General features: G+C 48.7%; 1 protein-coding gene across 2 annotated transcripts; it reads right to left on the reverse strand.

The window, feature by feature from the left end:
- Positions 1 to 14,791: 14,791 nt before the first annotated feature.
- On the reverse strand, positions 14,792 to 27,738 carry EFNA1 (ephrin A1). 2 transcript variants are annotated; one of them, XM_081173978.1, is made up of 5 exons: positions 27,479 to 27,738; positions 19,227 to 19,522; positions 18,270 to 18,335; positions 17,405 to 17,455; positions 14,792 to 15,967 (listed from the first exon to the last, which is right to left on the reverse strand). In XM_081173978.1, exons 1-5 carry the CDS (start codon positions 27,583 to 27,585, stop codon positions 15,852 to 15,854), a joined length of 636 nt encoding a protein of 211 aa, XP_081030104.1. In that variant the 5' UTR covers positions 27,586 to 27,738; the 3' UTR covers positions 14,792 to 15,851. The 2 variants fall into 2 exon arrangements, with proteins under 2 accessions (XP_081030104.1, XP_081030105.1); XM_081173979.1 differs by lacking the exon at positions 17,405 to 17,455.
- Between the last annotated feature and the right edge of the window lie 71 nt (positions 27,739 to 27,809).

Genomic DNA, 27,809 nt, shown 5'->3' on the forward strand with positions numbered 1-27,809 from the left:
TTGCACTTTGACGTGCTTTTGAACTGCTAGGTTAGCAGGAGCAGGAACTGAGCAACGGGAGCTCACCCCGTCGCGGGGATTCGAACTGCCAACCTTCTGATTGGCAAGTCCTGGGCTCTGTGGTTTAACCCACAGCGCCACCTGCGCTACCTACGGATAATATCCTTCTTACTAACAGCGAACACTGGCCGATGAGTGCAGAGAGGAGACCAGGCGGCTCTGGGAAAGCCCACAAAAGCAGGAGACACAATTTGCCTCTCCTGCGCATGCCCACCCCTCTCAGCAATCTGGTACTCTGCCCCGGCACATGGAAGCTCTGCTGAGTTTTCCTAGCACCCTCCATCTCTCTCCACCTCCCTGAATTGTCTGATCCACTTTCATAAGGCATCCGAGCCTGTTTTCCATCGCCACACCTTGTTGAAACAAATTCCACGTTAATTATGCATTGTGTGAAGAAGGCTTTCTCTCCCCCCCCCCTTTCGCTTATCTTGCCCGACTCTCCTGAACTGAGTTTCATCTGGTTTCATGAGAGAGAGAGGAATTCTCACTCAGTGCCCTTCCTCCACACCAGACATCCTTTTCTTAAACCTCAATCAAGGTGTTCCCTATAGTCGGAGTTTTTCCCAGACAAAAAAGTAGTCTCAAACGCTTTCATCTTCGCTTGTAGAGAAAATAACTCCGGAGCCCCAATTTCCCACAAACTTTACACGTTCTGCGACCCACGTAGAGGCTGAGGATCGTCCTCATTTTATTTTGAAGAATAAGTACAGTGGACCTTGGTTCTCAAACTTAATCCGTTCCGGAAGTCCATTCCAAAACCAAAACGTTCCAAAACCAAGGCACGCTTTCCCATATAAAGTAATGCAAAACGGATCAATCTGTTCCAGACTTTTAAAAACAACCCCTAAAACAGCAATTTAATGAATTTAACTATCTAACGAGACCATGGGTCCATAAAAGGAAAGCAATAAACAATGTACTGCAGTCACACACACAATCAATCAATCAATCAGTAGCTGAAATGGGTTCCACACAGTCACAAAAACAAAAACTGGGACGTTCTGGGATCCAATCAGAAGCCGGGACGGCTCCTGTAAATCTGGGATGTCCCGTTTAAAACGGGACAGCTGAGGGGCATGGACCCTTGGCCCACCCACTGCTGGTCTGCGGCAGCTAGCCTGACGCCAGACTTCTGGGTGGGGTGGGAAGGTTAAGGGTGGTGGGAATTGTTGGGTCGAAGTGATTTGGTTTTTGGACTCGCAAAGGGGTTGAGGTTTTGTGGGTTGGAATATTGCTTTGTCTAGTCTTTGAGTTTCACTAATGTTATTGGTTACTGCTTATGGGGTTTTCATTTTTCAGTACTGTACGTTGCATGTTACATGAAATATTAACATACAGTGGTACCTCAGGTTACATACACTTCAGGTTACAGACTCCACTAACCCAGAAATAGTGCTTCAGGTTAAGAACTTTGCTTCAGGATGAGAACAGAAATCGTGCTCCGGCGGCGCGGCGGCAGCAGGAGGCCCCATTAGCTAAAGTGGTGCTTCAGGTTAAGAACAGTTTCAGCTTAAGTACGGACCTCCGGAACGAATTAAGTATTTAACCTGAGGTTGTTGTTGTTGTTGTTTAGTTGTTTAGTCGTGTCCGACTCTTCGTGACCCCCTGGACCAGAGCACGCCAGGCACTCCTGTCTGTATTATTCTCCCAGCTCTCCCCCCTGCCCCACATTAAAAGGTAAAGGGACCCCTGACCATTAGGTCCAGTAGTGGCCGACTCTGGGGTTGTGGCACTCATCTCGCTTTATTGGCCGAGGGAGCCGGCATACAGCTTCCGGGACATGTGGCCAGCATGACTAAGCCATTTCTGGCAAACCAGAGCAGCGCACAGAAACGCTGTTTACTTCCCGCCGGAGCGGTACCTATTTATCTACTTGCACTTTGACGTGCTTTCGAACTGCTAGGTTGGCAGGAGCAGGGACCGAGCAACGGGAGCTCACCCTGTTGCGGGGATGCGAACTGCCGACCTTCTGATCAGCAAGTCCTAGGCTCTGTGGTTTAACCCACAGTGCCACCCGCATCCCTTTTCCTTTGGATGTCCCTATTTTCATTGGGAAAATGTTGAAGCATATGTCATCACGGTATTATGTATGGGCCTGTATTTTTCTTTCATGTAAGCTGCATGCAGACCTTTAGGTGACGAGTGTCTAGTAGGTTTATTCCATAAAAATACTTAGGTGTTCCGTAAACTGCCTGATCGTCCAAGTCAGCCTAACCTCCACACTCATTCCTCCGCGTCTGTCATGCTCATCTGGCTGCTACTTATGCCACGACATTATAATTGCCGTGCCGGTTAGACCAGTGCTGAGACTGACCTGGCTCAGAGCCGGCGCACTGTGGGAACCCAAAAAAGTCTACAGGCTTGAGAAGCAGCAATGACAACATTTTGTACACAAAGAACAAGTCAAACATTTTGGCTCCTTGTTTTCTTTTGGTGGTGAGGGAGGAAGGCAGCCGAGGAGGAACATGGCAGAGGTTTGTGACATCATCCGTCTGTGTGAGTGGAGAGAGATATTGCGCTCCATCTCATAGCACTAGAACCTCAGGTTGGGCCAAATGCAGTCCTTCCAAATGTCCCTATTTTCCAGTGATTTACAGAAGCCATCCCAGTTGCTGATCTGATCCCTGAATGTCCCGCTTTCCCCTAGGACCTCCCTATTTTTCATCGGAGAAATGTTGCAGGCTATGGCGTTATGCAACCCCCCCGAGCAAAGGAGATCAGTAACTACCGTATTTTTCGCCCCATAAGACACACTTTTTCCCCTCCAAAAATGAAGGGGAAATCGGGGTGCGTCTTATGGGGCGAATGCCTGCAAGCCTCGCGCACCCGGCAGGAGGTCCCACCGGGTGCGCGAAGCTTGGGGCGGCAGCGGACTGCTTGCGCGCACCTAGAAGCTTGGGGCGTGCTGAGCTCAGCACGCCCCAAGCTCCTGGTGTAGCGCAGCGATCCGCTAGCCCTGGGAGAGCCCCGCGGCTCTCCCAAGGCTAGCGGACTGCATGCGCGCACCTAGAAGCTTGGGGCGCGCTGAGCTCAGCACGCCCCAAGCTTCTAGGTGCGCGCAAGCAGTCCGCTGCCGCCCCAAGCCTCGCGCACCCGGTGGGACCTCCTGCCGGGTGCGCGAGGCTTGGGGCAGCAGCGGACTGCTTGTGTGCACGCAGAAGCTTGGGGCGCGCTGAGCTCAGCACGCCCCAAGCTCCTGGTGTAGCGCAGCGCACCTGGGGGGGGAAATAATTTTTTTTCCCTTTATTTCCCCCCAAAAAATCTAGGTGCGTCTTATGGGCCGGTGCATCTTATGGGGCGAAAAATACGGTATACAACCATTAGAAGACATCTGAATAATAATAATAATAATAATAATAATAATAATAATAATAATAATAATAATAATTTATTATTTATACCCCGCCCATCTGGCTGGGTTTCCCCAGCCACTCTGGGCGGCTTCCAAAAGAATATTAAAATACTGTGATACATCAAACATTAAAAGCTTCCCGAAACAGGGCTGCCTTCAGATGTTTTCTAAAAGTCTGGTAGTTGTTCTCTTTGACATCTGGTGGGAGGGCGTTCCACAGGGAGGGTGCCACTACCAAGAAGGCCCTGTGCCTGGTTCCCTGTAACTTGGCTTCTCGCAGTGAGGGAACCGCCAGAAGGCCCTCAGAGCTGGACCTCAGTGTCCGGGTAGAACGATGGAGGTGGAGACGCTCCTTCAGGTATACTGGACCGAGGCCGTTTAGGGCTTTAAAGGTCAGCACCAACACTTCTGAAGACAGCCCTGTATAGGGAAGTTTTTAAAATACATATATACAGTGGTACCTCAGGTTATGGACGCTTCAGGTTACAGACTTCACTAACCCAGAAGTAAGAACTTTGCTTCAGGATGAGAACAGAAATTGCACGGCAGCGGCACAGCAGCAGCGGGAGGTCCCATTAGCTAAAGTGGTACCTCAGGTTAAGAACAGTTTCAGGTTAAGAACAGACTTCCAGAACAAATTACAGTGGCACCTTGGGTTAAGTACTTAATTCGTTCTGGAGGTCCGTACTTAACCTGAAACTGTTCTTAACCTGAAGCCAATGGGGCCTCCTGCTGCTGCTGCGCAGCCGGAGCATGATTTCTGTTCTCATCCTGAAGCAAAGTTCTTAACCTGGGGTACTATTTCTGGGTTAGCGGAGTCTGTAACCTGAAGCGTATGTAACCTGAAATGTATGTAACCCGAGGTACCACTGTATGTGTTGGAAGCTGCCCGGAGTGGCTGGGGCAATCCAATCAGATGGGTGGCGTATAAATAATAAAATTATTATCTTCATCATCATGGAATAGCATGTCCCTATTTTCATCGAAGAAATGTTGGAGGTTATGCAAATGTGGCCCCCAGACACTTCTCTCTCTGGCCCTTGGAACTCTTCCTCACCCTTTTCTAGAAAACTCTGCGCAATTCCAACCGCAACCTCTCTTGATCACCCGACTCTGCCTTGCTGTTGACGGGAGGGCAGCCATCTTGGTACAGGAGATCACTGCTTGCAACACACAGGGAGCAGTTGCCCGGGGCCTGGAAAATATAGACAGCAGGACACCTGCACAGCTGTGATTGTGGAACAGAGAGGGGGCAGGATCTTCGGTCATGTTTTCTGTGTCATATTTTCCAGCTACACCTTATTTATTGTGAGATGTGCAGGTTAAAATGACGTGGGATGCAGCCTGATACTGGGTCATGACGTTTTTTTCCATCTCGTTCAGTATTCAAATGTATACTGCCTCTGAACCTGGAGGCTTTATTTAGCTAATAATGGAAAATGTTAGGCTGCCTGCTTTAAAGTGCCTTTTCCCACCCTCAAAGAATCCTGGGAAGTGTAGTTTGTTACTGGCAGCTCAGTGAGGGGTAAACTGCAGTTCCCAGTATTATTAGCAGAGGCTTGACAACCATATGTCAGCAGTGCTCTGATGGTGTTTCCTGCTTGGCAGGGGGTTGGACTCGATGGCCCTTGTGGTCTCTTCCAACTCTATGATTTGGGGAAAATAGCGTGCTTTAAATGTATGGTGTGGATCATGCAGCCTTGGTGGGGCTCCTTGGACAAAGGGGAGCAGGGAATACAAATATAATTATTAAAAAACCTCTCCTCCATTATTTTATTTGACTGAATTCAGGGAGAGAATCCCTGAATTCTAGTTTTATGGGAGAAAGCAAAAATAAATAGATACAGGAAGAAAAGAAACAGCTACTTTCTTCAGACCTTGCATCATATATACGTAAACTTTGCGGAAAACGGGAATTGGATGAAGCATGATAATTACAAGTACATATAAGAACTTGCCATAAGATTGGGGACTGTGTTGTTGAAGAGGGCTTGATGGAGCCAGGAAGATTGCTGCGGACTTAATCATCCTAGCACAGTTGCCAAGCACATAAACGTTTTTGGTTAGGGAGATTGGCTGACTGTTCTCAATAGCCTGCCTTTTGAATAGCTGGGAAACAAAACACTTCTCCCCACCTCCCAGCGAAGGATGATGCAATCTAGGTGTTTTTGGATGTAACAAAGGAAGAGGCTACAGTTTGATCTTGACTGAGATCTGGAACATAGGGAGATACACTTTATTGTATTGTATTGAATTGAGCCCTTGGTTCATCTCCCTCCATACTGTGTCTGCACAGACTGACCGGCAACAGCTCTCTACACAGTAGTCTGAGGCAAGAGGAGGGTTGAAGGAGACATTTTAATCCAGTATGCCTTTAAAACAGGATCTATTAAATTTGCTCCTTCCAGAAGCGAAAACACAGCAGTCTCTCGAAACTGGCACTTATCCGAATTTCACGACGCAGTTCTCCAAATAAACAACATTAAGAGAAATGCATATATTGGGGAATTTCCTAGTGAAAATAACATATATGAATGCAAATTTGGGGAAATTGCTTTCCCAAGTTAGTATAAACTACATGTGTTTATTGGGAGAAATTTGCACTAACTGCAGATGAATTTTAATGACAATTCAAAAAATAAATTGCTGTGGGATGTGGAGGACTGAATTTAAGATTTGAAGAATGAGAAACTGAGGGCTAAAATTTGGGACAAGTTGAATTTATTTGCCTTGAATGGCCATAAAAGTGTCGTCTTCTTTTTTTTGCTCTTCAGAATACAGCAACTCTACGACCTCAGCAGGAGGCTTTCTGAACACTACCTGGAGATATTGATGATTGAAATTGCAGCCTTCTGCATGCAAAGCAGACGCTCTACCCACTGAGCTATACAACCGTTTCCCAGATCCAGAAAAGTGGCTTCCAGATTACCTTATTTCTCAAGCATTTGCCTGCACAGAGTTTGTGGGGAAGTGAGACCATGACAAACTGTTTACTGAGAATCCATGCAGATTTATTTGCAAGAGAGTCATTAGCTGCCTCAAGCAAGCATTTTCCCACCTTTCCAGTGCATTCTTCCCAGCCCCTTTTGTTCTTGCAAGAAGTCCAATTGTTTTGGGAAGCAGATCTGTTGCGTAGGAGCACCAAATCGACTTTCATTAGGCCACCTGGACTTGTCAGTATCCCACGCAGAGATAGCAACAGTTTTGGTAAAAGCTCCCAGGATAAGAGCGTTGAGATTAGCCAGACTCAGTTGGGCACCTCCGGACTGACCCTTTTCAGTAGGGGAGTCAATCACATACAGTAACTGGAAAATTCAAATTCCTCTGCCTTAGGTCACATTCACACCATACATGTAAAGGGAAGTTTTTTTATGGTTGGTGCTTTATTGCGTTCTTAATATTTTGTTGGGAACCAGAGTGGCTGGGCATATAATAATAAAACAGCAGCGAGAACATTTAAAGCACTTTTAACCGTCATGGTTTCCCCTCAAAGAAGACAGCTCTGGAAGCTGTCATTTGTACAAAGTCCACTGTATTTCCCTTCCCTGAGTTCCCCAGAGAAGAGGGATTGATTATTAAACCACTCTGGGAATTGTAGCTCTGGGAGAGGAAATGTTGAGGTCCCTCAAGAAACTACAATTCCCAGGAACAGTTAACCCAATCAACCCCTCTTCCCAGGGAACTCTGGGAATTGTAGCTTTGGGAGGACAGCAGTCGCCTCACAACTCTCGGTACCCCATGCAAACCGCAGCTCCCAGGATTCATTGGGGGAAGCCATGGCGGTTCAAAGTGGTACCATAGGACCAAAGCCTTATTTCAGGCATGTCCAACCGGTCGATCGTGATCTACTGGTCCATCACGGGGTTGTCCCTGGTCAATGGCCCCCCCAGGTGGCCCCCCCAAAAAAGCTCAGCAATTTTAATCCCCTAAAAAAAAGGCTCAACAAGTTTAGTCAACCCCCCCCCAAAAAACAAATCTTGGTACTGACAATGGGTAGATCACAAGCCAGTATTTCTATACTGGGAGTTATAGTTTTATACTGGGAGTTGGATGTGCCTGCCTTATTTGAAACTGGCATGCGGGGTTGTAGCTTCCATACATCGTCTCTTCTGGAGAAACCCAGCCTAGAGGCATTTCAATAAGCACGGCTTACTCTCGCCTCCAACCCATCGCCCTCTTTGCTAATTTTCTCTCCCCACCCCTCCCCGGGGTAATTTTCCTCCCTTTGTAAAGCCAGTTAATTAATTAGCTAATCAAAAGAACCCCAGCGGGCAGGGCAGCGAAGGTCAACAGCTCGAGCTCAGAGGGCCTCATCTGCGGAAGGCAGGAGGGACGTTCCAGGCAGCAGGAAAGGGAGACGGCTTTCCAAATGTTCCAGCTGTTCCTATTTGCCATTTGAATAATTTCTTGGGGGGGCGGGTAGGACGGGACAGAGGTAGAATGCTTCATTTTAAGAAGACCAGAGTGGGGAATCTTAGGCCCTGGGACCAAATGCGGCCCTCTAAGCCTCTCTTGGGGATGCAAGTGGTGCTGTGAGTTAAACCACAGAGCCTAGAACTTGCCGATCAGAAGGTTGGCGGTTTGAATCCCCCGACGGGGTGAGCTCCCGTTGCTTGGTCCCTGCTCCTGCCAACCCAGCAGTTCGAAAGCATGTCAAAGTGCAAGTAGATAAATAGGCACTGCTCTGGCGGGAAGGTAAACGGCGTTTCTGTGTGCTGCTCTGGTTCGCCAGAAGCGGCTTAGTCATGCTGGCCACATGACCTGGAAGCTGTACGCCGGCTTCCTCGGCCAGTAAAGCGAGATGAGTGCTGCAACCCTAGTGTTGGTCATGACTGGACCTAATGGTCAGGGGTCCCTTTACCTTTAGGTCTCTCTTATCTGGCCCTCAGGACATTCACCAAGGCCACACCTCTCACAGAAACACGCCCTGCTTTCATCGAGTGCTTTTTCCTGGCCATACCATGTCCTTGAACTATTTTGTTTCTCTGGAGGGAGATGTGCGCACACATGAAATCTAGCCTACGGTAGCAAGGTAAAATTTAAATTATTTGCTCTACCCACTTTTGTTTCTGGCCACGCTCACCACAGGATGCTGAACTAGATGGGTCACTGGCTGTATCCCAGCAAGCTCTCATTTTGTACTTTTCACCTTTGTTATTTCCTTTTAACCTCACGGGCTTACAATACCCCCTCTACTTTACACCCAAATATATAAAATTGCCTGCCAAAGGCGAGCATTTGACAAAGCGGATTCGACTAGTCTACAATCTATTTTCTTTTGTGCCATCACCACCTGCTTAAGTTTTTCCCCCCTGGTGCCACAGGACTTTTAGCTGTGCAAAGAGGTTCATCTGTGAGCTAAAGCATTCCTAAGTTTCAAAAGACTCTGAAACCCAGAGGGCCGAGCAGGAGGGCTGACACATTTCAGACATGATATATAAAAATAGAAATTGAGTGCGATCAGCTTGCTATAAGCACAAGGCAGCTTCTGAAGGCTCTGCAGGACAGATGGATGGAACATTTGCAAGCGTGGCAGAGGTGGTCTGGTTGCAGACCTGAACCCCTGCAAACAACATAGGTTTTTCAAAACCAGTTCCAATCCATTTTGAAAGGTCATGTCTTTCTTCACTCCAAAGGTGTGCAGCGTGTGGTTAAGTGAACAAAAAGCTTTGAGCAACATGCAATGGGTGTGTGTGTGTGTGTGTGTGTGTGTGTGTGTGTGTGTGTGTGTTGGTACAAAGGCAAACACCTTTGGAGTAAAAAAAGGGATTTTACAAGCACCAAGGACTTTCCAATTTCATCTATCCACAGAGAACAAGGCTATATATATGACTCTTCCCCTGGCCACCATTTAAGCCTCACAACAACCCTGTGAGGTTCAGTTGAGAAAGAACATTTGGCTCAAGGTCACATGGTGAGGTACCAGACCCTCCAACTTTTATCCGATGAAAATAGGGACATCCTAAGGAGAAGTGGACATTCTGGGATAAAATGAGAAACTGGGGCGGCTTCTGTAAATCCAGACTGCCCCTGGAAAACAGGGAGACTTGGAGGGTCTGAAGTACATGGCAGAGCAGGGATTTGAACCCAGGTCTCGCCCCACCCAATAATGTCCTTGGCTACCTTCACACTGTACATTTAAAGCTGTAGTTTGTTAAGGGTGCTGAGAATTGTTAGGATTCCCCTCCCAGAGCAACAATTTGCAAAGTGGCTTAGCAATCAATCCCTCTTCCCCGGGAACTGGGGAATTACAGCTTGGGGAGAAGAGGGATCTCATAGCAACTCTCAGCACCCTTAAACTACAACTCCCAGAATTCATGGGGGGGGGCCATGGCTGTTTAAAGTGGTATTGTAGTGCTTTAAATGTATGGTGTGAATGTGGGCTTTGTCAGACACCACATCAACTCCCAGAGATTCCTCTGTGGAATACAGTGGTGCCTCGCAAGATAAAAAGAATCCGTTCTGTGATTTTTTTCGTCTTGCGAAGCAAGCCCATTGAAGGATTAGCGGATTAGCGCTATTAGCGGCTTATCTGCTGATCGGATCAGCTGATAAGCGGCTTAGCGGCTTAGAAAAAAGGGGGGAAAGGGAAAAAAACCAGCAGGAACTCGCAAGACATTGTCGTCTTGCGAAGCAAGCCCATAGGAAATTCGTTTTGCGAAGCACCTCCAAAACGGAAAACTCTTTTGTCTAGCGAGTTTTCCGTCTTGCAAGGCATTCGTCTTTCAGGGCACCACTGTATGGGGAGGAGGCCTGAAGAGTTTTATAACAAGTCCCAGCCAATCCCGAGGCTTCATACTGACAGGGCAGCCAATGGCCAGGACCGATATTGCTGTCTCAATACCTTTCCATACCTATAGGGGGCTCTGTGCTCTGAGTCCATACACTCCCCACACAACTTACTACTAACAGGCCTCACCTCCTGCACTAGGCCTACAAATCCTTTCCCTCCAGGTTATTTCAACAGCCTGTCACTGCTACTGCTTCCATGAAAATCAGCACCTCCCCTTCTTCCAGCTGCAGACACAACACACATTTAAAGCGCCATCCCTTCCACAAAGAATCATGGGAACTGTAGTGTTTTTTTAAAAAAGGATGCTGGGAACTGTAGCACTGTGGGGGGGGAACTACAGTTCTCTGGATTCTTTGGGCTTAATAATGTGCTTTAAATCTATGATGTGTGCGTAGTGCTTAGAGATTGTCACACTATGGGTGCAAATCCCTACTCAGGCATGAAGCTTAATGGATGGGCTTGGGCTAGTCAACATCTTTCAGCCTAACCTCACAGGGCTGTTGTGAGGATAAAATTGGGAGGGGAAAAACTATATGTTGTCACCTTAAGCTCCTTGGACAAAGGTGGAGGTTTATAAATATAATAAACAAACAAACCCTCCATGATTAACAAACGGTGGTTTGTTAAGGGTGCTGGTGGGAACTGTAGTTCTGTGAGGGGTGAATTAGAGTTCCCAGGGTTCTTGAGGCAAGGCTGTGCTTTAAAAGTATGGTGGTGTCTGCAGCCCCAGTCTGCCTTAAAGCACAGAAGATAAAAACAGAAGTCACAAGATCAGACCACAGATGGATCTGTCTCACACCCGTCTGAGCCTGCGAATCATCAGCCTCTCCCTGATGTGACGGAGATATGGGAAAGGAATTGTATTCCAGCTAACGAGACAAAACCAAAGGAAGCGCAAGAAAACAGTGACCCTAAAACCAACTTTTGACAAAGACCACAAAAGCAGCCGCTGTGGTTCGGCTGAGTAACAGCCGCCTGTCTGGTCCGGGTCACTTTCCCCGACTCCAAATGCACCACAACAACAAAACACAGACAAATCCACAGCACCAGACAAATTGCTTCCATGACTTGCGCCTGTCGGATAAGCCCCCTGCTGCTGAGGCATCATCAACAAACCAATTACATTTTCACCTTTCTACAGGTTTCCCTGAGAGGTACATGGCAGAGAATCAGTCTGTGATCATCCCTCCCAGTAACATCTATGTGATCCCTGTTCTGTCTCAAAAGCCTCCTCCAAACCCTTCTCCCCTAAACCCTTTGGGCGCAACTATCTTGGTCCGGCAATGGGAAACTGTTTTCACCCCAAGGGCCACATTCCTCTCTGGGGAAGCTTCCGGGGGCCACATGCCTGTGGAAGTGGTGGGTGGGGGAAATGACTCTTATGTTTTACCTTTGCAAAGTAGGCGAGTTTCTCACACACCCTTCTCTATCCTCCACCCAGGCAAGGAAAAGGCATGATCTGAGCTCCAAGACACATTCCAGCTGGGCAGATGCTCAAGCAAGGTATGCAGCAGGGCTGGTAAGGGGTGTGGCTCAGGAATGGGCATGACCTGGGGAGAATCTTGAGGGCCCAATATTTAGGGCTAGAGGTATATTTGGCCCCCGAGCCTGCTCCCGTCTTAGTCCTTGTCCCTTACTAAAAGGCAAAACTAAGTACAGTACATTTTAACTGAATCTCTATCCTTCCCCCAATTTTCTCTCACTTCCATCCTACCCTGGGGTAAATTTGTGATTGTAAGCTCCATGGGGCAAGGAGCTGATGCCTTCAACGATTTACCCTTTAACAATTGCCAGTACAGTGGTACCTTGGGATACATACGCTTCAGGTTACAGACTCCACTAACTCAGAAATAGTGCTTCAGGTTAAGAACTTTGCTTCAGGATGAGAACAGAAATCGTGCTCTGGCAGCACAGCGGCAGCAGGAGGCCCCATTAGCTAGTGGTGCTGCAGGTTGAGAACAGTTTCACGTTAAATACGGACCTCCGGAAGGAATTAAGTACTTAACCTGAGGTACCACTGTACAGTGGGATGCGGGTGGCGCAGTGGTCTAAACCACAGAGCCTTGTAGATAAATACTGTGTCTTTCGCTCTATAGGACGCACTTTTTCCCCTCCAAAAATTAAGGGGAAATGTGTGTGCGTCCTATGGAGTGAATGCAGGCTCCTTGGCTTCAGCGATAGCAACGTGAAGCCTCCAAAGCGCAGAGGGAGCGCTCCCGAGGCTTCCCGTTGCTTTCGCTGAAGCCTGGAGAGCGAGAGGGGTCAGTGCACACTGACTCCCCTCTCGCTCTCCAGGCTTCAGGGATAGCCGCCTGCTTGCGCTGCGCTCCAAAGGCTTCAGGTTCCTTTTGCTGAAGCCGGGAGAGCAAGACTCTCCCGGCTTGAGCAGAGAGGGAGAGCTGCGCAGCGCCCCTTCAGCGAAGCAGAAGGAGAAATGGAAGGGGCTCAGTTTCTCCTGCCGCTTCGCTGAAGGGGCGCTGAGCAGAGAGGGGGAGAATATTTTTTTCTTGTTCTCCCCCTCTAAAACAAGGTGTGTGTCAGGCTCAAGAGTAGTCACATAAAAAAGTGGTCGGGTGCGTCCAATAGAGCGAAAAATACGGTAGGTGCCGCTCCGGCGCCGGCTCCCTCAGCCAGTAAAGCAAGATGAGCACCGCAACCCGAGTCGTCCGCGGCTGTACTTAATGGTCAGGGGTCCCTTTACCTTTACCTAGTACGTACGTATTAAAAACGAATGTAAAGCAATGTAATTTTTGCAGAACTGTTCTGGAACTAAGCAAACTCAATGCAGGTGCCCAAATGTCACACATTTCCTTTGTTTTTTCACTCCTTTGAAAACCAAGTTAACTTGCTGCTGCTGCTCACAGCAGAAGTGCGAAACTCTCACCCTCTCTGATCACTGGAAGTGTTTATTCCGCAACTCCTCCGTCTGGGGTTTTTAGAAACATAGTCCACACACTGTCAAGTGGATTTGTGCAACCCTTAAGGACTAGAATCTTGGCAGGGGGTTGTTTAAAATGAAAGCAGAGAGTTCTCTCATATCCACGTGCCCCCACTTGCTAGTGCAATGTAGCAGAGAGATTGGAATCAACGAATACTCTGGTTTTAAACCAGTCCCTGATTAGCATCAACCTTGCGACGTTAATCATTCACCAGGTCTCTGGTCCGTAAAATGGAAACAACGCTCAGATGATTTATGGAAAAGAAAGGTTAAATGGCCTCATTGACAAAATTAATAAAAAACCTGTAGAAATACCAAAAAGCAGCCATTGTAGCATGCCCAACGGAAGGGGGAGGGCGTCACATGACACACACTGTCCCAAAAGTATCTACAAAAGTAGCAAACCAGTCTTAAAAGATCAGTAAAATTCCCCAAATCTCAACATTTGACATTTTGTCCTACTCCCCTGGGTTTTATAGGGGAAAAGTAAAAATTCAGGTGACAGAATATTTAACAGCAAAAGCTAGCCCAGGCTTCCTCAACCTTGGCCCTCCAGATGTTTTGAGACTACAATTCCCAGCATCCCTGACCACTGGTCCTGCTAGCTAGGAATCATGGGAGTTGTGGGCCAAAAACATCTGGAGGGCCAAAGTTGAGGAAGCCTGAGCTAGCATGACTTGTAGGTTTTTGCTATTCTTCCGTTGCTACAATTTTCCTTGTTCCAGCAGGCATGTTAAGGTGGTGCTCGTTTATATGATAATTTTTAAAAAATCTTCCTGTTTTCTGCGATATTTATTTTTACACACTCCACTTAGAAATGCGGATATTTAAGCGGTGCATTAATGTCTCAAATAACTAACTAAATAGTAATTATTATTTCAATCTCTTAGCTGCCCCTTCACTATCAGGTTCCAGGGAGCCAGTTACAGTAATAAAAAAAGTGTTAAAAATCAGTTTAAAACAGATTACAATCAAGGTAAGAGGTTGGGTCTGAAAATATGTATCTGGTCTCGAAGGCCGGAGTGCATCTTCCGCAAAGGACTGACACTTTGTAATGTAGGTGGTGGATACATCTCTGTGGAAACTCCACACCTTTCAGGGGTCAGCAATCTTTTTCAGCAGGGGGCCGGTCCACTGTCCCTCAGACCTTGTGGGGGGCCAGATTATATTCTGGAGGGGGGGGGAATGAACAAATTCCTATGCCCCACAAATAACCTAGAGATGCATTTTAAATAAAAGGACGCATTCTACTCATGTAAAAACACGCCGATTCCTGGACCATCCATGGGCCGGATTTAGAAGGTGATTGGGCCGGATCCGGCCCCCGAGCCTTAGTTTGCCTACGCATGACTTAGGCACTGCTGTGGACAAACCATGACACCCTGAACACCTGAGAGTAGTAGATATACAAAGAGGATCTGTAGGGGGGGAAAGTGTCTCCAAAATATTCAAGGCCCAAACGGAGTCTCTGCCACTCAGACTCTGCAAATAGCCCATTTCCCACAAAAAACCGCCAATTCCACCACCAGGCCCCACCCCTCAATATTCAAATCACCTCCCATTCCCGGGCTCTGCCCCTACACCAGAGGTGACCTGCAAGTTCATACGGATCGGCACTGCAGCAGAGCACAAACACTGATGTAGCACGTTTCTTCTAGAGTTATTTATTCAGTATAAAAATAGATATATATATATATTACAGAGGTAAAAAGCTCTACAACATTATCTCCCCTTCCCCTCCGCACACAGAAATATATATATATATTTGCAGTCTGTTCATTTCTCTGTCCTTGTGATTGAATATCACCGTGTGCCAAACAGGGACATTGCCCTTTGCTGTCCTCAACAGGTTTGCGTACACAAGACACAAAATGTTTGCCATCCTGCCAGACTTGAAAATGGAACCTCCCTGGGCAGAGGCAGTATACCAGAAGCTGACGGTGGCCATGGGTAAGCGGCACGGGGAGGACTGGTAGTGCTTCCTGGAGATAAATGGCTGACCACTGCCAGAAGCAGGGTGCCGGACCAGGTGAACCCCTCAGTCTGATCTATCACATTCTCAACACGACTAGTCTCCAGTTTGATCCTTTCAGGTACAAGGCAGCGGTCTTCTGAACTCGGCGCAGGCAGGGGGAAGAGTCGTCGTCAAAGCGGGGCACACAAAACAGGGGATTCCTCCCACTCCAAAAATTCCAGGGCCTGCCTGTTTGATAGTCACATAATTTTTTTTTTTTTTTTGCACTGTACATAGTCCCAAGGTAACTGTGTGTTTCCAGTTTCATGGTGTGCCCAAAAGTCCATAAGCACCACCAACAGGGTGCGATACAAGGTGGCATTCCTGCCCGCAGGAAACTCAGCGCCACGACTTTTGTGGCAGGGCCGGATCCATCCAAGCCTTGTTTGCCGCTGGGGAGCCAAAGAGAGTCCCCCCATCTGGTCCGTGTCTGTCTGCTGGAGGGAGATATCTGTCCACAAGAGCCCTCACCAGTCCCAGACCCCACCAGCCACATTCCTTGTAGGGCTGCCGGCGATTTGATCCCGGCGCTCAGCCTGCGAAAACTGACTGGTGCACCGCCGCATCACACGGAGGCACTGCGGGCACGTGGAGGCTCGCGTCCCCCACACCACACTGTGTTTGGGGGGGTGGCAGCAACAGAACAGGTGCTGCCCCCTTTGCTGATGGCTTCAAGCTGGGGAACTGGGTGCCATCAGGGCCCCTGCGGCATCAGCAGTGGCAGCAGGAGGACGACGAAGGTGAAGGGGCTGCAGAGACGGGGGGCCGAATTGTGCCCCACGCTGCGAAGCATCGTTGCATCAGGGTCGTCTGCCGGGGGAAAGAGAGACAAGCAGGTGAGAAAAGGGTCTGGTAAGCAGCAAAGTTGGGCACATAGGACGAGAATAATACGTGGCAAGATGAGAGCCAGGACTATGAGGTGGGAAATGCTTTGGAATTCAGACCGTGGGAAGTCAAAAAAATTAAGATTACAATTTGGAAGTCCAAGATTACAATTGAACTTTTTTATTTCAGTTTTTTATTTTTATTGGATTTGACATGTTAATTGGATGTTCTTGTTGGAAATAACAACAACAACAACAACAACAATTTATTATTTATACCCCGCCCATCTGGCTGAGTTTCCCCAGCCACTCTGGGCGGCTTCCAATCAAGTGTTAAAAACAATATAGCATTGGAAAATTAATAAAAGCTTTAAAATAATAATAATAATAATAATAATAATAATAATAATAATATGTGGCACGCAAAATTCAACCCAAATTCAAATCCTCTCCTCCTGCACAACTTCCTAAACCCACTCACTTGCGTCCTTTTGGAGGTCTGACGCCCCCCATTTTCCCTCCTTGAGTCTCCTTCCTCACCACCATTTCTGCCAGCTCCTTTCTCTTCCCCGCCATACCCGCACCACCATACGTTTAAAGCACTACGGCGGCACTTTAAAAAGTCACGGTTTCCCCCAATGTATTCTGGGAAATCTTATTTGCTGAGGGAGCTGAGAGCTGATATGAGACACCCCTACCCCGAAATTCAGAACTGCAGTTCCCAGGGAAGAGGAACTGATTGTTAAACCACTCTGGGAATTGTAGCTCCGGGAGGGGAATGGGTGTGTGTGTGTCTCAGCACCTATAACAAACTACATCTCCCAGAAGTCTTTGAGGGGAACCCACGACTGTTTAAAGTGGTACCGTAATGGTATAAATGCGTGTTGGGGTGTGTGGCCTCATTCTCACCGCCCCTGTTGCCTGGGCCTGAGTGCGACGGAGGTGGAAAAGAATGTTGGTTATTAATGTTTAATAGGTTATTGTATTTTAATATTCCGTTGGAAGCCGCCCAGAGTGGCTGGAGAAACCCAGCCAGATGGGCGGGGTATAAATAACAAATTATTATTATTATTATTATTATTATTATTATTATTATTATTATTAATATTATTATTATTATTTGGTGGCAAGAGTGAGGAAGGAGGAGACAAAGGTCCAGAGGGGTCTCTTGCAGTGGCGTAGCGTGGGTTGTCAGCACCCGGGGCAAGGCAAGTAATTTGCGCCCCCTAACCCATGGATTTGCGCCCCCTAACCCTAACCCCCAGATGTTGCGCCCGGTGCGGCCGGCCCCCCCTGCACCCCCACGCTACGCCACTGGTCTCTTGTCAATGGGTCCCCTGCAAATGGCTGATTCTGCCGCCCCTCTTTGTGGCACTTCCACACCCCACACCCCTACAGAACCAACTCTCTCCCATGGACCTACCTGACTGAGGTCTCCCCTTCAGGGTGGGGCTGCGGCTGGGGGGCATCCGACCTAAAAGCGAACGGAGACACACAGTGAAGGCCGGACCCCAGAACACAGCCAACCTAAATACTGAGCCCATAATTCTCAACCCCAGCTTAAATCTCAGCCTGCAGCCCCTGTTCTCTTGATGCGGGGCAATACCACTGGGGCAATACTATTTGCAACTAGGGGGCAATACCCCTCGCAAGGACCATGGAGAGCAGGCTTCCTCAAACTCAGCCCTCCAGATGTTTTTGGCCTACAACTCCCATGATCCCTAGCTAGCAGGACCAGTGGTCAGGGATGCTGGGAATTGTAGTCTCAAAACATCTGGAGGGCCGAGGTTGAGGAAGCCTGGTGGAGCGGATGCAGGCAAACAGTTTTGAATACTGTGTGTCAGGCTCAAGAGCAGTTACATAAAAAAGTGGGGGGTGAGATTAGACCAGAGCATTAGCTTCAGGTAGGAGGAGAGTATAAACCTTCTCCTCCCCTCTCTCTCACACATACAGTTATCCCAATTTATATCGCTCCCCACCAAACTGCCAAGTATCTCACCTTATGGAATAGGAAGTGGAGGGGAGACAGGGACTCATATCAGATCTGTCTTATTTCCCCAAGGCAGCCTTCCCCAAGCTGGTGCCCCCCCCCCGATTTCACTGTCATTCCTGGCCCATTGGCCATGCTGGCTGGGGCTGATGGGCACCAGGTTGCCAAAGGCTGTTGCAGAACTTGGCAGATAGCATTTGCGGGGGCGGGGGCAGTTTGATCAGGACAATGGCATGGGTTTAACTAGAGACAGACAGACAGACCGACAGACAGACAGACAGGAACTAGAAAAACTCACCATTCTTTCCAACCACTACGACTTTCAATTTAAGGCAAGATTCTCCGTGGTGATGGATAGGTTTTGCTAATAGGGAAGAATTGAGAAAGAGATTTTTATTGGCGAGAGTTGAAACAGACAGGAGGTTTTGTGTAGGTATTGGGGGACATCTAGTCTATATAAATCTGAGACCTGGTAACTTGACACGGACTAGAGAAGCTTTTGTTAATTTTTATTTACTGGTGCATCTATTTTGGGTGGGTGGGTGGAGGCTAAAATTATACAACACATAACTTATCTTCAATTCTTTAATTAAACTACACCCCACCACAGATCACCCCAAATCAGCTCCTCTTTCATTCGTTACCCTCCGCCCAAATTAATTCATCAACAAATCCTGTTCCTATCAAGTTTGATTAGCCCCATTAACCGCCTCCAAATTTCCTACAGAGAAGTCATTTTAGTTTAGTTCAATCCGCAAAATTTATATCATACCCGGTAATCCTGATCTATTTCCCTCAAATTCATTACCTGGCCCAAAACAAGAGATCTGGGGGCCCTCAACTAACAAACTCAACCCAATTCCCTGCACTGCTGAAAAATTCAGCCTTGGCCTCTGGCTGAGATGGATTTAAAAGAGGGTTAAATGCCCCCTAACACAAACCTTATGTTCTTAACCAAAACCACAAATGTGAGGAAAAACCTGTGACAGATCTCTCCTATAGGTCGGGCCTTAAAGTCCTATAACCAGGGCCTGTTAGAAATAAAAACCACCATGTAGCTCTTAGGCTAGTTACTCTTGTTCCCAGCCTCCCTTTTCCCCATCTGTAAAATGGGCTTAAATAAGTGACCTTCCACCATCTCAGAACGACACAAGATAAGAAATCTTAGGAGTGCTAAAATGGAAAAATAAAGGCGAGCCGGTAAGGGGTGTGTGTGTGTGTGTGTGTGTGTGGTTTCTCTGCCACGGACACTTACAGATATAATAGTACTCGTGGCCCTCCCGGAATTCTTTGCCCAGTGTGAAGGGAGTGTAGCGCTGGAATTTTTCCGAAAACCGCTCGGGGCCATGCAGGGCATCGGGCTTGTTGCACTCCCACCGGATCTGCTCCTTCGAGCGCGGTTTGCAGGTCTCGTACTCCTCCTGCTCCACCAGGTATAGGGTGTAGCGTTCCATCGAGTGAGGAGCCACACTGCTGTCCTCGTAGTGTGGGCAGATGATGTCCAGGTAGTCGTTCAGCCGCACCTCGACGGCATAGCTATCCCACTGAAACCTGGATCAGGAGGGGGGAACGACAGCGACATTAGTGCTTGCAATCTAATGCCTGCATAAACTTCCCCTAAGAAATCCTTACAAGCAACCCTGTAAAGTAGGCACTTTCAGACAAGGTTGGTGGCGGTGGAACAGGCAGACACAATTTTGAAGCCAATGCCGTTTCGTCTCCATCCTCCAATAAAGTTAACTTTGCGAGAAATGTCTAGGAAATTCTTACAAACTATCTCCTAACCCCTTAGTAGAAGGCTTGTGGGCGGGGAGAGCAGACCCCGTTTGGAAATCGATGCCATTTCAATTGCCCCAGCACCCCCATGAAATAAAAGTGTCACATACAGTTCCATCGCCTCCCCGCTAATAAAACAAAAGTTACAAGAAATCCTCACAAAACAGCCTTGCAAGATAGGAATCCCTTCGTAACTCCCCCCCCCCCATAGCGTCAACATCCCAGGCTGGAAAAGTAAAATTTACAACAATATGGCTATGACAAGGAATCAGCCAATTCTATTCAGATGAAAAAAGGAGAGAAAACGGACTTTTAAAAAATGGAAACCCATTGATTCAATCGCTGACAAAGTAATGCATGCTTTTCTATGGATTCCATGTATTTCTTTCATATGCTACTCAAAGGGAGCTTTTGTTAAGCTCTTCCTGTATATCTTTGAGGTGGATTTTTAAAGAATAGAATAAAAACAATGCATACAAACAACTTCCTCAAAGTGGGAGACTGCTGAAACACTCCTCCCTCGGGGTAATTATTCGGGGCTGGCTCTTAACCTAAATCATTGCCACTTTATCCATTACCTGAATGTTATTATTTTCTTAAGTTGACCAAATGCATTTAAACAAACCTTTATGCAACTCTCTCTTATATCTGCAAGGCAGATGCTCCATGTTATCCCCCCCCCCGCCAAAAAAAGAACAAACTTCAGCCTGGCCATTTGCTTAAAAAAAAATCCACTTTTTTGCTGCACACACGTTAATCCGGCTGACATCTTTACAACAGCCCCAAGGTAAATCAGTTACATTATACCCATATTGCAGATGGTGGTGGGAGAAACACTGAGGCCAAAGGCTAATCAAGCGAGCCCATCACAGAGGGGAGATTTGAACGGGGGGTGGGGTCTGGATGTCACAACGTAGGTTGCAAACCTGCATGTACTTAGTGTTTTTATTTTTTTAAAAAAAAATAGTTTATATTAAGGACTTTGTGATACAAAACAAAGAAAGAAAAGTTGTGAGTAAGCCCCACTGAAGTCAGCAGGCTTACTTGTAAATTATCTGGAGATAATCTCCAGTGGCATAACCAGGTAGGATGGGGAATTTCTCCCTGCCTGAAATCTGGAAGAACTGCTGCCAGCCCGTGTGGACAATATTGAGCTAGGCGAGTGGTAGAAGGCAGCTTCCTCCATGGGCAAGTTTGCGGTGCGAAAACTCAAGAAAGCTTCCAGCCCTCACAGTTCAAAATAGTTTCAATGGGAACACAGAAAGCTCCCTTATACGGAGTCAGAAAACTGACCCATCTAACTCAGTGCTGTCCGCACTGACTGGCAGCAGCTCGCCAGCAGGTGATACTCCCAGCCCCACCCGGAGATGCCATTGGGGATTGAAAGCAAATGCTCTACCCACTGAGCACACGACACAAGAGCATTGCTTCCCCCTTTCAGGGCTGGCCCTGGAAGTTTGCTGGGCTAGCCCACATTCCCAGCAGAGAGCCAAGGTGTTTATTAAAGCCACGCCAAGCCAGCTGTGGAAAGAGGGACTCCGCCCTGAGTCACAGAAGCTTTGGAAACCGAAAGACTCCTCGGGAGAACGAACCCACAAACCGGTTTGGCCGCCCCAGGCGGGTGGCAGGAGGCAGCAACGAAGGATCCACCTTATCTTGGCCTCAGGTGCAGAGATAGCAGCAGGGTCTGGGTTGGGGGGGTGCGCCCACCCACCCTCCGTCTGTCTCCTCGCCCCAGGGCACCACCCAGAAGGCTTGACCCCCTGGAAGATCCCGAAGCAGCTGGCTGATCCTTGTCAAAACAGTGCAATCAAATGCAACAAGAAGGGCCAATGGCCCTTCCTAGCCTCATCCATTTATTTCACGGCCTTTATGCACCGCTGGGTTGCCACAAGTCCTCAAATCAGTCGGCAAGACAACAACAGAAGTATCCTCTTTAAAAAGGCAAGTGTTTTTAGACACTCCCAAAAAATAACAACATCAGCTAGAAGCGAAAACCAGATTAACAACACACGGCGGTTTCTACATGTCTGGATAGGCTTGACGAAAGAAAGAAAAAATCGCTTTTAGCAAGCGCCCCAAAGGGTACGGGGAAGGCGCCTGCCTGATGTCACAAGGCAGCGGGTGCCAATCCTGACAGGTCCAGGGTGCTGTTCCGCAGGGGCGCACCAGATGTTTATGGGGAGCCTGCAAGGAGACCCTGCACCACAGCAACTCTCCCCTCCAGCTGTTTCCAGCAACTTAGATTCAGAAAGGCTGCTTGCTGCAATAGGGGTAGCTGGCGGCAGACGAGTTTTAGATGCGGCTGACGCCCCCAAATTCATGATCCAAGAGACGGCAAAGTGTAAAAATGAGTGATACACTCAGGGACAACTGGTGCCTGATGACATCAGGTCCTGTGGTGGTGATTTTCGAAGGGTTTTTTGCTTTTTTCTGTTTTTGGCAGGAGGGGGTTTATTGGCATGCAAAGGCTGGGCATTTAATTCTACACAGCAAAGATCTGGTAATCGTTATCATTATTATTTCGCTTTTCTTAGTTGCTGTCCCTATTGCAACAGTGACCCAAAGCCACTTGCCGAGATGTGTTGTAGTCAATTGCTTTTTACTTAAAGACAGGCGTGCTGAAATTAATGGAACCAAGTTAGTCCAGGTCGTGAATGGGTCTGCTCTGAATAAAAGTGGAGTACAACACGGAATGAGGAACTGTAGATCGGGGTGGTGAACGCAGTGTTACAAACTCAGGTATATAAGCTAAGCGCCATATGGCACCTTAAACCCTGGTTACCAGTGGCCACAATGGAATGTCTATCTGCCAAGGGGTTGGACTAGATGCCCCATGTTGTCCTTCCAAAGCTACAATTCTGTGATCTCAACTGCAGCGCTTGGCTGTAGCTTGCTCTTACAGCAATTTGCTTGTCCCAGTACGCAAGAAGGAGAAACACGCAGGGGAAATGATACTAACTATGCAGAAGTTTCTAAACTGTGGTCGCCAAACCTGGCACCCAGAAATCTCCACGTAGTCGCGATTGGACCCACACCAGAAGCAAACACACCTGGCTAGTTTAGAACAATGGCCCTCCAGATGTTTCAGGCTACAGATCTTATCATCCCTGACCATTGGGCACGCTGGCTATTTGGGGCTGAGCAGTTCAGCAGCTTTCAAACTCCATAATCTGCAGCCAGCATGGGCTAGCGGCTGCTCCAGAGAGTGATGAAGTTGGCCGTGAAAGGCAAAGCCATGGTAAGTCCAATAGTTCTTTAAGGAGTCACAGCTGGGGAGCCTGTGCCCCCCCCCCCGATATTCAACTCCAATTTCCATTGCTCCCAGCCTGGGAACTGTAGTTTAAGGGTGCTGGGAAATGTAGCTCCACGAGGGCTAAGATCCTTTTGGAAAGGAAGCAATGAGCTTTGAAAGTATGGCATGGATGTGATCATTGCTGTTTCTGACAACCAACAGGCCAACACAAAGCGATTAAGGCTGCCCTTCCTGGAAGGAAAATGCCCAGAAACAGCTGCCTCAGGGTTTTCCACCCTGCCAGAGGTGGCCACATCTGGGTCCTGCAATCTCCTCTGCCTGGACTCTCACCCGCCACAGCAACTGCCTCCTCCCTGCAGGGGCAGGAGCTGTACACAACACCCCCCCCCTGCTGCACGCTCCATCCCGCCCCTCTAGCCAGGTTGGCATCGGACTTGGCCATCTCTTAAGCCTCCGTGCCAAAAAGACGGTTTCGCCTCCAGCGTCCTGGGCGGAAAAAACACATGTTAAAATATATATCTTAACAACATGTTGGTTTTTTTAAAAAAAATGAGAAAGATTTCCTGCCCCGCGTGCCCTTGGCGCCTTCCCTTGGGCTCTCGCCAGCGCCGGGCGGGAAGGAAGAGGCCCACGGCTAGTAAGGAAGGGGGGAGATGGACCCTGGGAAAGGAAGGAGCGGCTGGCCAGCTGCGGCTTTGCTCTCTTCCAACTTTCTCCAAGCTGATTCAGCCTTGCTGGCAAAGACCCACCACCTGCTGCCTGCACCGCTTGAGAACTTTGCCCTCTTGGCAGTGCCAGCCGGCGGGTTTAAGGCACCAGTGAAAGGCAGAGAAGAGGCCATTAATATCTGCAGGGGGCAGACAGGCACACCTTTGAAATCACCACTCGATTCATCTTCTGCAATGAAGTAAAACTCTGCAGATTATCCTCAAGGCGCCTTTGCCAACCTAGCACCCGCCAGAGGCCAACTCACAGCCAGCCAACATGTCCAATGGTCAGTGGCAATGGGAGGTTTTTTTGAATCCTGAAAGCTCCTTGATATTGAGTCAGATCCTTGGTGCATCTAGCCCTACCCCTAAAAATACACTAAGATTCTAGTCCTCATGGTTCTGACTCCAATAATAGCACAGAAAACAGAGCCAGCGCATTCACGCACCTAGTCTGCACAGATTGGCAGCAACTCTCCAGCAGTTTCAGGCCAAAGTTTTCCCCAGCCCCACCAAAAGATCAGTTGGGGTTGAACCCAGTATCTTCTCCATGCAACGAAGATGCTCTACCTGAGCTATAATTGTAGTCCAGGGACGCATTTTTTCTAAATCCCCAAAGGATTTCACCACAGGCACGCCCCTCCCCAGGGCTTACAAGGTTGAAGAGTCCTAGCATCTATTTTCAGTGCCAAGCTGGGAACATCCAGTTACAGAGTCAAGGAACCTCTGTGCATTTGCAAAGTGCAATTCCTGCTCCACTTATACTACTGCAGAGAATCTGCCAAGCGATGGGATCATCCCCCCCCTCAGTTTACTCCTATAATGACCCTGTGAGGTAGGCGAAGAGTCTGCGACTGACTCCAGTAAGCTTCCAGAGTGGGGATTTGAACCCTGATCGCCTAGCTTCTAGCTTGATACTCTAACCCAGGCTTCCTCAACTTCGGCCCTCCAGATGTTTTGAGACTACAATTCCCATCATCCCTGACCGCTGGTCCTGCTAGCTAGGGATCATGGGAGTTGTAGACCAAAAACATCTGGAGGGCCGAGGTTGAGGAAGCCTGCTCTAACCAGTGCATCACACTGCCTTCCTAGAGTAGTTCTGCTATGGGGCAGCTATACAAATTAAGCAAGTAGATAAATACTGTATGGGGAAAGCCAAATGTCACTTAGAGAAGGATCTGAAATATTTCCCTTGAAGCCTGAATTTGTTTTATTCTGCATTTTTTTTAATGATGTTTTAATGTGTTGTAAACCACTCTGAGATTTTTTTCTTTAGGACATAAAGCAGTATAGAAATGAATAATAATAATAATGAATTTCATTGCAAAATAAAAATGCTGCCTAGACTTTCCCTTCTGGCGACCGTAACCAAGGTTTAAGGTGCCATTTGGCAATCAGATTATATGTCTGAATTTCGAACACTGATGCAGAGCTCTGCTGGATCACAGTGCCCAACCAGATGCCTCTTCCAGGAATCCCCAAAGCAAGACCAGAGCTCAACCGAAAATCTCCCCATATGTGATTCCCAGCAGATAGCCTTAACAAACTTGCCCAAAAAAGTCCAGCGTTCTGCTTTCAGAAGTGGCTAGCCCAACACCTCTGCTGTGTGCTCCCCAAGCAGGGCAACAACCCTTCCACCCTGCTGGCTGCCCCCACCTCCCTGCCAGCAACTGTTATTCAGAGGTACACTGCCCCTAGGCGTGGAGGGTTTACTTCTCCAATCACACAGCCTATTACAAAGACTCCGTGCCAGCATTTACAAAAGCTCTGATTAAAGCAAGATCAGACCCACCCAAGGCAACAGCACAGAGCTGACCTGACCCGAGGCCAGGGGGACGGGCAAATCTCACAAGCTAGCTGCCATGGGGAGGGGGGGGGAGGAAGGCCACCTGGAAAGGGCCAGCCAGATCCCTAGCCTTGAGGTTTGCACAACAGGACACAGATGTCTGTGCTTCTCACACACAGGCTGAATGAACAAAGGCACCAGAGCTCGCTCTCCCTCCCTCCCTCCCTCCCCTCACCTTACCTTCCAGCATAAAAACAATGGCTTAATGCGATTAACTCTTCAGTCCCCGGGAACTGGCTGGAAACCCTTTGCCCCCCAATCTCTGGGCCTTTTAACAAATGGGGAAAACCGTGCCACTATTCAACAGGTGAGCCCTCCCAGAGATGCCAGGGGGCGCACCTGTTGGATTTCAGCCCAAGCCCCCCCCCCCGCAGCTCAAAAAACGAAACAAACCGCAACAACACCTTCTCCCTCCTTCCCTAATGAATCTTGTTGAGTCTATTTTGAGGGGGGCATTGCCATTCAAATGGTGAGCCAAGTCATGTGATCGATTATGTGGGATGAGGCTTACTCTCCCGCCCCCCAATATTTTATTCAAGTTGGCACCCCTGGCTGTGGGCCACTTTTAATGCCCCACCCCACCCTCCAATTCCCAGCGCGCAAACAAAAGCCCGATGTCTCCTACAGGCGCCATCAGAAGTACAGATCTGTAAGCTCCTTGGGGCAGAGAACCTGTCTTTTTCCTTTTCGGTCCTTTGCGCGTCATCCATAAATTACAGCCGGCGTGACATAACTCATTAAAAACCACGAGCTCCTCAAAAATGATATAAACCGGACCCGGGAACCCCAAGGGGCAAAGGGGGTGAAGGCGGCGTCCCTCTCCCCGCCTCGGCAAGCAAAGGGTCCTTTCCGTCCGCACTGCCCTATCTTTCCCAGCAAAGACCTGATTCATGCCTCTGTCACGGTGCCTAGGTACGGGCTGGGTGCCAAGCGCAGGCCTACCGTGTGGATGTTTACGAATTCCAGCTTTTATGCCCAACCAGCTCCTCCTCCTTCCAAAGGTCCAGGAACCCACCCCTCACCCCCATTTTGCAAAGCTAAACCTGCCTCCTTCAAAGGAAGAGTAGCAGCAGAGGCAACCTGAAACACGAGGCTTGGGGGCTGGCAAGGGAAATCTGTGCCAGGCTGCCAGAGGTGGGCTGCCTTGGGTGGCCCTCGCCCAAAATGCAGGCGCAGGAACAGAAGAAGAGTTTGCTAAGGCAAAGAGGCGGAGTGTGTGGGGGGGGGGGCAAGGGAGAAAAGAAAGGGAAAAACTTTCATCTGCAGAGCATTCACGCCAGATTTAAAGGGCCAGCTGCCCCTTTTCCCTTAACACGGGCAACGACCGAGGCTGGAAGGTAGGAGAGTGCCCAAAACCACCAAGGGGATGGAAGCAGAGTCCTATTTCCCTCCAACTTATCTCCACCCCTCAGAATCTCCACGGCCCTTCCCCAGATATATTCCAACTTCTAGGGAAAACGACCCCTCCATGGCTAACTTCTAACCGATGGGGGTTTCTAGGCGAAACGCATTCTTTCCCTGAACGTCCGCACCCTCCTTCAAGAAGCCTCTGCCCGCCCCCTCTGCAAAAAAGACACGCACACCTATTCAATACACGGCAGATTTTTCCAACAACGGGGCGATCATTGGCCAAGGCTGGCCGCGCTCCCCGCCTGCAAGGCGCCTCCAGTGGAACACCCCCTGAAACCGGACCCCTAAGCGTCCCCTGGGTGCCTGGTTAGAAGGCGGGGATCTCCAAATGCCATCCCTCCAACACAACCCCATTATCACAGGGTGGGGCGGGAGCGACGCCAAAATAAAGGGTCATGCCTTTTATACACACGCAAAAAGTAAATTCTGGCTGGGCATTGGTGACGACGGTAACTCTCCAGCCCCTGGCTACGAGGGCTTGGTTCTCCCCTCCACGCTCCCCCAAAACTCACTTGGGGTTGGTGCTGTTCCAAAAGACGGTGTGCCGCTCTCCGGACGCCACGCACAGCCCGCACCAGAGGCCCACCAGCGGGGCCCACAGCAAAAGCAGCAGCTCCATTGGAGAGGACGCCTGGGGTTCTCTCGTAAAAGAGTAGAAAACCAAAAGTGTGCTTGATGCGCCTTTACGCACAGCCGCGGCTGAGTGGCGCCTGCTCGACGGCGCGGACAAGCGCTCTCTCCAAACTGCTCCGCCCTCGCTTCGCGATCTCGCTCTCTCTACAAGCTGGGCAGCTTGCCCAGAGCCGAGCTTTATACACCAGGGAGGCTCCCGCCCCGGGCTGG

The sequence above is a fragment of the Podarcis bocagei genome (genome assembly GCF_964188305.1).
Source record: "Podarcis bocagei genome assembly, chromosome: 16".
In the NCBI taxonomy this organism is placed as follows: domain Eukaryota; kingdom Metazoa; phylum Chordata; class Lepidosauria; order Squamata; family Lacertidae; genus Podarcis; species Podarcis bocagei.